The following is a 12682-nucleotide window of genomic DNA, read 5'->3' on the forward strand; positions in this document are numbered from 1 at the left end:
TATGGTACCATACCCAGTAAATCATCATGTAGTCTGGGGTGACCACTTTGAAACAGTCCAGTTTGATCCTATTGATGTGACTCACTTCCGTTTAATTCTTGGTATGCCGTAATTCACATTACATGATCGGACTGTTCATTGGGGAGCATGCTCAGTGTCTATGGATTCACCTTACTGTAGAGAGCATTACACCAAGCAACACTCAGACAGTTCTCCGAGTCCCGATAATCCGGCCAGACACTTAGCTCAGGGGAGTACAGAAATGCATGCTTGTTGTACTATGACAATGCCTCCTAAGTACATAGAATATCAGTATGTTTTTGATAAACAAAAAGCAAGTCAGCTCCCTCCTCATGGGGCGTATGATTGTAGGATCGACTTGGTCCTAGGAGCTACCATACCGTGCAGCCGGGTCAATGCCTTGACAGAGCCTGAAACACAACACCTGAAAAGCTATATACAGGGAAATCTAGCTGCAGGAATCATACGTTCATCATTCTCTCCTTCATTTTCTCCCCTCTTCTTTATCTCAAATAAAGAAAAGGATCTAAGAACCTGCATTGACTACAACGCCATCAAAAGAATAAGGACAAAAAACAATCAGTACCCTCTGCCCCACATCCCAGTGTTAGTGGACCAAATTTAGGGGCATCTATATTTGCAAAACGTGATCTCCGAGGTGTTTACCATCTAGTCTGGTTGAGAGAGGGGTGTGCCGCTTCCTGGGATTAACCGCCTGTTTCTATTTGATGATAGCAGTTTCTCTCTGTGTACAGTATGCTTGTTCCTGGGGCCCTGCTGGGTCAGATTGCAGCAGAACAGAGCAAATGGCGGGTGTTCCTGACTGTGCTAAACTTTCCAAGAGAAGTGGGAAGCCAACGAGCCACACAGTGGAACAAAAGTTGTGTACTAACAGTTTGAATGAGAGCGCTTCACATATAACATTACAGTATTCATTTTGTGACTTTTCCTGATTCAGAGTGGGTGCTTATCTATATATTCTTTGTATTATTGATGTCTGCAATTTTCTCATTGATTTCCGGGCTTTCGAGACAAGGTTTATTTCCAATGAAAGCAATGAGATATATCATCACTTTCTTACGCTATGAATCTTGAGTGAGGATTATTAACTCCTTCATTACTCTGCAATTCCATTCACAGTCTTTACAGTGTATGCAAGTGATTCCTTATGGATGAGTAAATGTATGTTTAACATAGTGTGATTGGCTAGGGGAGCATTTAGTTAATCCATCCTGTCTCTTTTCTTTACTATCTGCCTGTGGTACTGTGGTATTAGCTCCTTGCATAAGCTTTTCCTAGGAATGAACTCCAAAGAGACTGCAAGGATAGCTTCTTTTGGTTGCAAAGGGTTACACGACTGCTGTTTATTGTTTTATTCACTCTCCCATTTCCTTGGGTGCACTTCTTGGGGAGCAGTGCTATCTGTTCTCCGATTGAAACACCAAGGGGAGTGGTCGGTCTGCCTTCATGCCTTTGTCCCTATCAGTAGGTCATGCCAGGTTAGTTTTTTTGTACTAACCGATCTGACACCGACATCTGGAAAGTAAGAAGGCAATGTGTAGTAATTTATCCTATTTATAAACTGGGCAGTGTATAACCATGTGCAAACATTTGCATACTGGTATATGGAAAGAGAAAGCTTTAAATGACACAATTTGGAAACAAAGAGAAACACTCTCTTATATCAAACTATGATTGACAAACGGATGATGCCTTAATCTGATAGTACATATATTTGAACAGTTTAAACTCTGTCATTTGTCGCTGCTACTAATCGTGGGTTTTGGAGGTGGTGGAGGTTCCAAGTAGATTGTCTGCCTTACTTACAGTTCTGCTTAAAAAAGCTAGAAAAGTAGATTTTAGACTTTGATTCGCAAAGGACATTCTGCAAACAAGACGCCTCCTTGTAAATGTTCAGATTATTGTCTTACACTAGTAATAACAAACATGTCCATTTACTTTTTCATTTAGGCAACAGTTTTATGCATTTATCACGGGGCTGGGCTTTCCCCACACAATGCTGGCTCCGCCCCCTGTGGTGCGACTGATGACCCTGGCCTGCCCTGTGAATAGGGAGAGGGGCTGAGCAAAACAAAGTGCTCAAGAACCAGTTGCATCTGGTTCGCCCCTCCCCTGCACCTTGAGACAAAGGTAAACCTCTGTATAAAATGGGGCTGTGACCCCAAGTAAAAGGTTCTCTCTTCTGATCCTAACTTGAGGGGGGCCTGCTGCTGCTGGGCGCCAGGAGACACCGCCACTGGGGACTGCCTCCCTGCTGGAGGGCCCTGTGAGCTGGCCCCTGGGCCCAGTCTTTGCCCCCCCTGCTTCTGAGACTTTTCCTGAAGACTGTCCCTGAACCTAGCGCCTGGGAAGCGCTACACCTTGATTTACTGAGAAGCGCCTTGTCTGGACTGAGGAGCGCCTCACTTGTGGCCAGCAGCGCTGAGCTGCAAGGATTTGCGGGAGAACCCCGACGTAGGGATTCCCCCACTGTTGCTGGGATTTAAAGCGGGTGCCCACCCCGCATTGTGGTGCTCGTTGGCGGGTGCCCACCCCGCTTATCTCTTTATTTAACTTGCGGGAGCCCACCCCGCATACGTGTGCCTACCGCGGGTGCCCACCCCGCATTGCGTACTAAAAGACCGGGAGCCTACCCCGTACTGCAAGCGCCCAAAACCTCCAGGGCCGTCGCACTGCCCGCGGTGACCCGGAAGCAGTCCGGGAGACCGTGGTCGTGGGAGGGGCCTGACTCTTACAGCAGGAAGCGGACGGGAGCCTACCCTGTGCTCCTGCGACTAAAGCGCTGTGTCCCCAGACCCAGGCGGGAGCCCACCCCGCACTGGGGTGTGCTGCCTTCAAGTTTGAAGCCGGTAGGCTCCGCATTCCAGTCCCAGGAGGGGGCCCGGGTGAAGAACCGCCCGACCCGGTGAGTGGGGACGGCATTGTGCGATAGCGCCTGACACTCCACAGAAGGGGGCAGTGCTTCCCGAGCCTGTGAGGCTCAAACGTGGGCCGCATTGTTGTGTAGAGCTTGCGAGGCTCCAACGCGGGCCGCAGTATTGTGTAGAGCCTGCGAGGCTCCAACGCGGGCCGCAGTGTTGTTCAGAGCCCCGAGTGGGAGGCTCCAACGACGGGGCAAATTGGTTGTTAACGAGTCCCCCGAGCGGGACTCCAACGAGGAGGGCAATCTTTGTCTTAGAGCGCTAGGACGCTCCACGTTACAGGGGCAGATTGGTTGTCCTAGAGCCTAGAAGGCTCTCACGTTGTTGGGGCATTATTCTTGTGGAGCTTGCACGCTCCCACGGGTGGCATTGTTATGCCTAGGTGGCTCAAGCCCAGCATAGTGTGTCCTAGAGCTTGCGCCCCAACGTGTGGCACAGTGCATTTTCCCAGCTGCCCAGCACTTAGTGGGCAGCTGCAACGTTTAGGTTGGGCCCTGTTGCTTTACGCTTTGGCTTGCGCAGCCTGCGCAGTCTTGCCCTGACTCTGCTGGACAAAGGGCGTTTGAGCCCCTGAAAGGCCAGGTTGGCCTGGGGACAGTTTTGCTGTGTTGTGCCCTCACCTAGGGTAACTGGTGATTTTTACATATGTACTTTTGCGCCTGCGCAATGCCTTTATGCTATGTTTCTTTCTAGCTGTGCCTATGCGTAGGAGAGGGTTTTTCCTAGTATAGGTTAGGCTGATGTGTACATGGTTCCCTGCGGAATATTTTCCTAAGGGGGTTAGGGTTGCGTAGGTGGTACTTACCTGTTACCAGTGGTTACTGGTTGTGCGCTACATTTTCTAATTGGTGCTACAGTGATTGTATGTGCTATGTTCTAAAAGTGTTATTCCTACAAAGTGCTAGTTCTACAACGTGCTAGTTCTAAAAGTGCTTATTCCTGACAGTGGTCCATGAGGCCCTGTCCCATGTAGATAATTCCCCTGTAAATTCTTCCCGTGCCAGTGGCACATTGTAAAGTGTGTATTTATTATCTAAAGTGTTTTGGTATAATACAAAGGCTATTTTTTATATATAACCTTGTGTGGAGTTTCTTTTGTGGTGAGCCTTGGGTGTTGTTGCTGGGGGCTGCGCGCAAACGCTTTACACATTGCCTCCGGGATAAGCCTGACTGCTCGTGCCAAGCTACCAAGGGGGTGAGCAGGGGTTATCTTTGGCGTGTAACTTCCTTGCCCTGACTAGAGTGGTGGTTTCTGCCTGGTTTGGCGCAAGCCTTAGCCAACCAGAAATCCCATTTCTAACAAGCCCCTTTTTGGCAATAACCATAAATGATGCTTTGCTATTCATTGCACCTGACGAACTCAAATTCCTTCAGCTTCCAAATATATTTTGTGACATAAATATCACTCTCCTCCTGGCCAGCCAGATTCTAGGCATTAATAGGTACCGCTATGCAGTTTGAAAATATTTGAAAAATACATCATCAATTAAAGTGGCCTGTGGAGACTAGCTAAAATCGGAGTCTCTTCTGCCTGGTTTGTAGAAGCTGCATCTTGTCTTTGGAAATTTTCAATATGAAGTTTGATAGTAATTTATTCTTGAGATAATTCAGATAAAACCCAGACACAAATAGATTGATGGCTGAAACTAAGTCCCATTTTATATTGTGCATCATGTACTGAATGCTTTCCTTCGTGGAACTCTGTTATCTTATGCATAACTAATCCTTTTGGAGAAGAGTTTCTCCAGTACAGCACCCAGCATTAAATATTGTCCCATCTGTTGGGCCTGCTTTATTTGCATCTTATACCATTATTGCTTCCCATTTTTGGACAAAACTGATTCACAAGCCATTCTTTCTCAGCAGGGAGGATATATTCCCTTCACACTCTAGCTTCAATGGCCTATTTTTTTAAATATATTGATAGGGAGGACTATTACATCATCAGTGACCCTTCATCAGGTCTGTCCTGTGTCAAAATCTCCAAAAGTAGAGGAGACCGAGGGAGTCAGAGAGCCCAGATATAAGTCATGAGAAATATGTTGAAAAATCAATAAAACAAAATCTTCCTTCAAAGAGTAAATAAACAAACTGAAACACTCAGACGTGGTGTCAGGGATGAAACAAAATAAAATCAGAGTGAAGACATACCACAGAAAATAGTATTGTACCCAGAACAAGTACCAGCTGGTGAGCATGAATCATGGTATCATGTGTACCTTCTTTTTATGCAATACTCTTGAGGTGGAGCCTTTGCTAATAGAAATTACACTTTTTAAATTCTCTCCAAATCTAAATGTTGTGGATTTATTGGTACAATAGAATACCATATTTTAGAGAGTATGAAGCAGTTGATACCTTTTTCTCCGTGAAAATCTAAACTGAGTCAATAATTTTAGGGACACACATCTGCAATAAATAGTGCCCCTATCTCTGGAAGACATACGATAAAACCCCACTAAAATTATTGTGCGGGAGAACATATTTGTTGCTGAGATGTTTGAAAGAAACCAATATATTTTGAAAATTTGCAAAAGGTGAAATAAGGGGCTTTGGAGAAGACCACAACCAGAAACTTACAAGTCAAACCAGCTAGTCAAAAGATGCATTCACGTTGCTGGTGTGCTTTATTTCAGCCTGCCTTCAAATCGCAATAAATCTGGACAAATGGAAGGAGAAAATCTGACTTCAGAGGAACAGTTCCTGCTTATTGGGTTTTCGGATCTTCCACTGCTGCAAGTTCCCCTTTTTATTACATTTACAATAATTTACGTGATGACTCTGATTGGAAACCTTCTTATCATCTCAATAGTATACTCCAGCTCACATCTGCAAACCCCCATGTATTTCTTTCTTATAAACGTGGCCTTCATTGACATCACTAACATCTCAGTCACTTACCCACATATGCTGATACACTTCTTTCAGACAGGAACACTAATTTCTCTCAATGAATGTCTGCTGCAGATATTTTTCTTTGTTTTTTTGGTGGGGACAGAATTCTTTATCCTCGCAGCTATGGCCTATGATAGGTATGTGGCCATCTGTTATCCCTTACATTACATGAGTATTATGAACAAAAACATGTGCATAGAGCTGGCCACTGGAAGTTGGTTTGGAGGTATCTTTGTCCCTATTCTGCACACTATACTTCTCTCTAGGCTCTCCTACTGTCAATCCCACACCATCAACAACTTCTTCTGTGACTTCTCTATCCTGATGAAGCTATCTTGCACCAGCACCCACATTATTGAGACACTGAACTATGTAAATGGATGTACTTTTGCACTGTTTCCTTTCATTTCTGTCTTAGCATCCTATGTCAAGATCATCTCAACGATACTGAAAATAACGTCTAAGGAGGGGAGGCGCAAGACCTTTTCAACCTGTGGTTCTCACCTCACTATGGTTATTTTATTCTTTGTGTCTGTTTGTTCTACGTACATGAGACCAACATCAAACGTTTCAATAAAAGAAAACAAGATATTGGCTTTGCTGTACACAGCTGTTCCTCCACTGTGCAACCCTATAATATATACCCTGAAAAACAAGGAATTTACAAATGTCCTCAGAAAGACAAAAAAAAAGTAGTATTGACAACAGGGCCACAACAATCCACAGCTTTTGCAAGTCTTTTGAAAACATTACGGTGAAAATGTATCTGTAAACTGTGGATGGAGTCCTGTACAACAGAAAACTTCACTTCTCAGTGCCAGGTATTTGGGTGATTATTTATAACAGTGATATAATGCACATACACCGATATAATGCTTCTCTTTTACTTTGGCCCTCCATCCTCTGCTGTTACTACCCCCTGGTCTCAGGAGCCATAAAGACAGCTGTATACAGAAGTAAACAGGGTCGACTGGATCTTGTTTACTTTCTGTAGTTTCACCTCCTTGTTGGTCCTCTAACACCTCAGAAGCAATTAAGAGTATTTGTCGTTCCTAAGTGGGGGGGGGGGGTAATAGGTCAATGCTGAAAGGTTATCAGCATTCAAAGGTTCAAAGGCTGTGTGATGTTACTTTGGAGACTTCTGACATTTTAGTGAGGTGATGGTAATAAACAACTTCATGTACTCATGTCAACAGTAGTGTTTTTGTGGGCAGAGGAAGAAGAAGCAAACAACCACAAATGTATGGACAGTGCACATTTCCAATAACAGATTAATAGCTGAGAACAACAAAACATTTAAATATAGTAATACAATCCTTATCAGATATGAGATAGTTATTAAATCACTATTGGTTTGATCGGGGGGGATCAGAAAATGCATTAAAACAAGAGATGACAGGACCATGATCAGATATGAAAATGGAACTAGTTTGAGGAGAGTAAGCAATGCAGTGGGGAATGGGAGACAAATATATCATTTAGTGTGGTTAAAAAGCAATGAAAAGGGGACACAAATAATTATTCTAAATCATCTGGGTGACAAGATCCCCAATGAGTCATATAATGAGTGTGATGCAATAGTTTCTTTAAAAGCTTTCTTAGTTTTATCTGGTTTATATTTAAATTTAGATTTATGATCCTAAAACAGATCATGTATTTTATTCAAATACCCTCCAAAAAGAAGGGTCAGAGTTTACTGACCTTATAAATTAAAAAATTAAATAGTTCTGATCCAATTTAACAATAACAAAAACCCAGCAACCATCATTGTCACATTCTTGAGATAGTATAGCATGTTTCAGTGAATTATGGAACAAAATAGTAGGGGAGAAAACACCATTTAATTAGGTTTTGATATGCGTCTGTATTACAGTGGGTTTCATGCACAAAAAATTGAGTATTAAGTTTAGAAAGATAAGACAATACCTTTTGATGCTTGACAGGATTACCCAATCCAGAGACATTCAATGAGACAGTGCTGATCATGGGAATAGGAAACACAAGGATGAACCACAGAATATAGCAATCTGCAAATACAATAAAGACATAATAATAGGCGATAACCAATACACAATAAGAGAAAATGTTATTTATAAAACATGCAGAAAAGATAAAAGTGTGAAACAGAAATATGAGAAAGAATGAGATAGTAAATAAGAAGGTAACAAGCAAAAAAAAGTGTAAGAGGAAAAATAGTATAGTGGCAGATCATGGGACAGAACCCAGATCTGAGGAAGAAGTGTAAGAATACATGACATTAAGTAGCAACATAGCAAGGTGATCAGAGTAGCAATATATAATGAAGTAAAATGAAAAATTCAGGCTTGGGTACAATATATTATTAAAAGATTCTAATTGTGTGCAGGAAAATGTTTACATTTGAAGAGGAGAAATCACAAATACGTTCTTTTAATTTTATACTATGGATTTGTTATTGCCATTATAAGTAGATTTACAGATGCATGGATGAAGGATGTCGTAGCAAATGTTCATTTGTCTCAGCAAAGAAAGGAGGGCCAGAAATTCTTCTTTTCTGGCATTGGTCAGGGTAGAGAGATTCAGGGAAATTTAGATGTTTTGGCCAGAGCAAGATAATTTCCTCTTTTGTTTCGCAGCATTAAGCACTCGTGATAAATCAGTGTATACCAATAATAACATAACGATCCTCCTTTGCTTAGAAGATTAATTGGATTTAAGACCAAGATAATGAGCTCTGTGAATCACAACATATGATGATTTATAGATGTCCAACAAATCCAGCAGAAATTACCACACTATTCATTCAGGAACCTCTTTTTCACACAACTCTTGTGCATCCCTCTGAGTGCTTGACTCTGCTGCTTTGCGTCATGGTACACAGAACTTTCAGGAAAACGTTCCTTATTGGTGCCGGCACCATCTTCTTCTAGGCAAGCTCTTCTACACTTTGTCAAGACTGGCCTGGCATGGTTAAGTTGGACACGTTTCTTCAAGTCTGGCACCGCTTTTCGTGGTTCTGGCCATGATGGTTTGGGATGAACCACGGTAAAAGTACAAGAGCCTCATTCCGGAGATATGTGAAGAATTTATTCGGAGAACTGATCGAGCCGTCTTCTAGGGTGTTGCAAGATGAAAGTATTATGTGTTATGGCAGGGATTCCATACCATGTAATACTAGCACAATAAACAAAGATGGACCACGGGTACTCTCTTGTACACTTTCTCTTAGTCCTATTAGTGGCAAAGAGCAGACAGGCTACTTAGAGGAACATGTGTTAAATATTTCACATCACTAACATGGACGATAAGTAATTGACATGACTCGAGGGAAATCCACCACCAATTTACAAAAATAGCTCTGATTTTTATATATTTTTTGACACCAAAATGAAATCAATACATACAGTATAACTGAAAGGTATACATTTTAAAACATTAAATAATTCAGTACTTTGCAGTGTAGAAAAACATTAACGTTGCAATCAATGGAAAACAAATATATATATAATCGTTTACTTATAGAGGGAGTTCAACTGAACCCACTCTGAGTTAAGGTCTTGTGAGTCCCTAGACCAGTTCAGAACATCTAGCACAATTTTACCTGGATCAGGGGAGCAGAGTGCAGCTGTCAATCAGGCTTGAGGTCTTCAAATGACTACCTTAGCATAAAGGTACTTATGGGTTGTGTTGAGCAAAAACCTTTGGAACTTAAGCAAGGACCTTGACCCGTACCAGGAGTCTCCAGGCAGATCGACTCTACCTTACTCGGGGGACTCAGGTGCAGAGGTGCTCTTGGCTATCCGTAGTGCTGAACGGATCCACAGTCAGCTGTGCTGACAGGTGCGCCAACAGAGGGTGAAAACAAATGCAGAATCTTTATGATGAGGCCACAGGGGTGGTTGGTCATTCGTGCAGTTGGATCTCTCCTCTTGGAGCATCGAGTAAAACAGGTAGTAGTTGGATTGACCACATGTGGGCACAGGTACCTGCAAGCATTGTGTTTGAGGAAATCTTCTTCCAGAGCACCATGGGAACGGTGTAGAAATCTGAGCCTCACTGAGGGTTGGGACTACCGTTCCCAGAAGCCACCTGCCCAGTGGCATTGAATGGCCACAACGGGCGGCTCGGTGGACAGTTCTTCAAGGTCGTGGATTTAGCGGTTTGTGCCTGCCAACTGCAGGGGACTAGCTCTTCTAGCCCAAGGGAGTTCTTATCATGTCTGGAGTTTGCAGAGGGGTTCACCTTCCTTTGAAACTGGCATCATGCCTTGGTCGCGACCCATCAGGGTGACTGCCACAGTTACCAAGCTTAGTACCTCTGTTTGTGGAGTCCTGCTTGTTCTGCAAACAGGTTTCTTCTTGATATCACGTAGAATCTAGGGTTCTGGTGTCTGGGTGCCTCCTAAATGCTGGATTTAGAGGGTGTTAGTGGGTGTGACGACTAGAAGCCAATGGGTTTCTAATCCTGCAGCTAATCTGCCCCAGTAGAGACCATATCCAGTGGGAGTATGTCAATAAAACTAGTCAGAACCTGCTTTTAGCCTAAATTCAAGAGAGCCAAAACCATCCTCGACTGTATACCTCAACTACGACACCCTATAGGTGTGGTTTGCCTCGTGGAGCTGCACTCCTGCTGCATAGCTAATTTCCTCCCAGCCCATGAAAAACAGTGCCTGGGGCAGGGGGAGGCTTTGTCCTCAAGTTGGGGACAAGTTCCTTTGTCCCATGCTACCAGTGAAGTCTTTGAGGCCCACTGCTGTGATGGTCCATTCATTAGCTATCCTGTGTAGGTGGAGGTGTCACCTCCTACACACACAGGGTTTTGTCTCATGTGTCTGGGAACAGCACTCACTTCCCAGCATGAGGTAAGATCTCTGTCTTTTCCACAAACCCTTGAATAGCCAGCTAAGTAACGAGAACACTGGGTTAACTTGATGGGCACTGTTTAAAGTGTCACCAAAGTACATGCTGGTTAACCCCTGACCATCCTGTCAGGGGTTAAAAAGCACGGTGTTTGAAACCAAACACGAAAGAAATCGAATCTTCCCTAATGGAGCTGGACATCTGGGGTATGTCCAGTGTCCAGCCCATGTTATCCTATGGAGGGTCGGTCACTTGCAGTATAATTATGTTTAGAATTCTACCACAGGGCAATATATGCTTGCACATATATTTCCACACAAATAATATAATGCACACTGTATCCTGGGCTGTAGGGGGACTACCTTTGGGATCCCTGACATATTAAATGCAGTGAGGTGACCCTTCACACATCATGTGTGCAGGGTCGACCTCGATCAAGCAAGCTGCTCATGCAGGGCTGACAGGACAGACCTTCAGCTTTTGGTTTCACTAGGGTCACTCAGGGTAGCACAATAAGTGCTAGGGACCTGGTATCCGTTTTACATCCCTGCCATGGGCACCACAGGTACCATACACTAGCGCCTTACAAGGTTTCAAAAGTACTTGCCAATTAGGTGTATCAATTCACATTTACAGTTTAAGGGAAAGAGCACTGGTGCTGGGGCCTGGCTAGCAGGACCCCGCACACTTTCAGATCAATTGCCACAGCATGTAGCAGCAAAATAAAGTGGGGGGACATCTACAAAAATTGCAGTTTACTATACAACCCACTCCCAGCCAATACAACCAGGAGACTCAGCCAACCCCTGGGAGAATATCCCTGGCTTGTCAGGCGAGGAATAAATAAGGAAACTGTCTGTTTTATCAAAGGTCCTACTCTGCTTCACATCCTCCTGTCCAGGTCATTTCTTCTTGTAAGCTGACCCATCTCTACAGGGATGGGACCCCATCTAAACTACACTTTGGCTGCCTCTCTGGCTTCCTTGCCTAATTCCTTTTCCTTGGGATTCAGAGGTCTCTACCTCTGCTAAACCTATCCTAGCCAGGACAGTGATAACTTACCCAAAGAGGTTGCCCAACACTTGAGCAACCTCACAATGACCAACAGAGTCTGTGGGCCTAACTTGATTTTGGTTCTGGGGTCTGCCTCCCATGCCAAGTATAGTGCAGCCAAAAAGGCAAACACCCAGCAGAGAAAACTGACAGCTGTCAGCACCCAAAACCATACCTTTCTCTCTCCACTGACAGGTAGAGGTGCTAACACACATGTTTCTTTGGGTTCAGGGTTGCCTTCTGCTTTTTCTGAGTGGGGGGTCACCTCATTTTCTAGTTGACACCCCTTCCCTTTCCTCCTTCTCTTCTGTCAGTTGAGGTGTTACCACCCTTCCTTTTTGACAGCTGCCTGACTAAACAGCACTTCTGGGGTAACAGGTGGGGAATCACCAGTGCCAACTTTGGGGTCTGTCCTTACTGGATCAGAATTGCCTTGACCTATGGGAACGTTTGTTAAAACTGTCCCACTTGTTTACCCTTTCTTTTCTTTGCCTTTCAGTTTGGGCCAACATCTACTCTTTTCAGTACCCCTAGACACTCGGGGTGAAGTTTTGCACTGTGCAAGTACTTTCTTGGAAGGTACACCAACCTCTGGGAGGTCATTGCCCATGAGACAATCAAGGGAAGTTCTGGGCTGGCAATTAACTTGTGCCAAATAAGGGAACCCTCAATCTCTAGGAGGTCCAAGGCCATGGGCCTTACAGTGATCTCTCACGGGACAAGCTTTACACTTCTAGGTTCTCCTTGGATATACTGGTCTGAGTAAACCAACCTGTCTTGCACCATGGTTTGACTGGCACAGGTATCTCAGGGCAGTGGCTGGGATTCCATTCACCTCTATGTGGTAGAAATGTCTGGTTCCCTCTGGAATCACCAACTGACATGTAAGCCCCATGTCTCAGTTAAAAGCTAAGAGGATGTCCTCATCTG

At 44.0% G+C, this 12682-nt stretch overlaps 1 protein-coding gene across 1 annotated transcript; it reads left to right on the plus strand.

Moving 5' to 3' along the window:
• Positions 1-5630: 5630 nt before the first annotated feature.
• LOC146813327 (olfactory receptor 5V1-like) lies at positions 5631-6554 on the plus strand. The gene has a single exon (XM_085614751.1). It carries the CDS (start codon positions 5631-5633, stop codon positions 6552-6554), a length of 924 nt encoding a protein of 307 aa, XP_085470877.1.
• Positions 6555-12682: the final 6128 nt, after the last annotated feature.

This window comes from Triturus cristatus, chromosome 7 (genome assembly GCF_964204655.1).
Source record: "Triturus cristatus chromosome 7, aTriCri1.1, whole genome shotgun sequence".
NCBI classification, from domain to species: domain Eukaryota; kingdom Metazoa; phylum Chordata; class Amphibia; order Caudata; family Salamandridae; genus Triturus; species Triturus cristatus.

Excerpts from the sequence above, each read along its gene's own strand:
- LOC146813327 (XM_085614751.1), top strand. The coding sequence starts at position 5,631 with ATGGAAGGAGAAAATCTGACTTCAGAGGAACAGTTCCTGCTTATTGGG.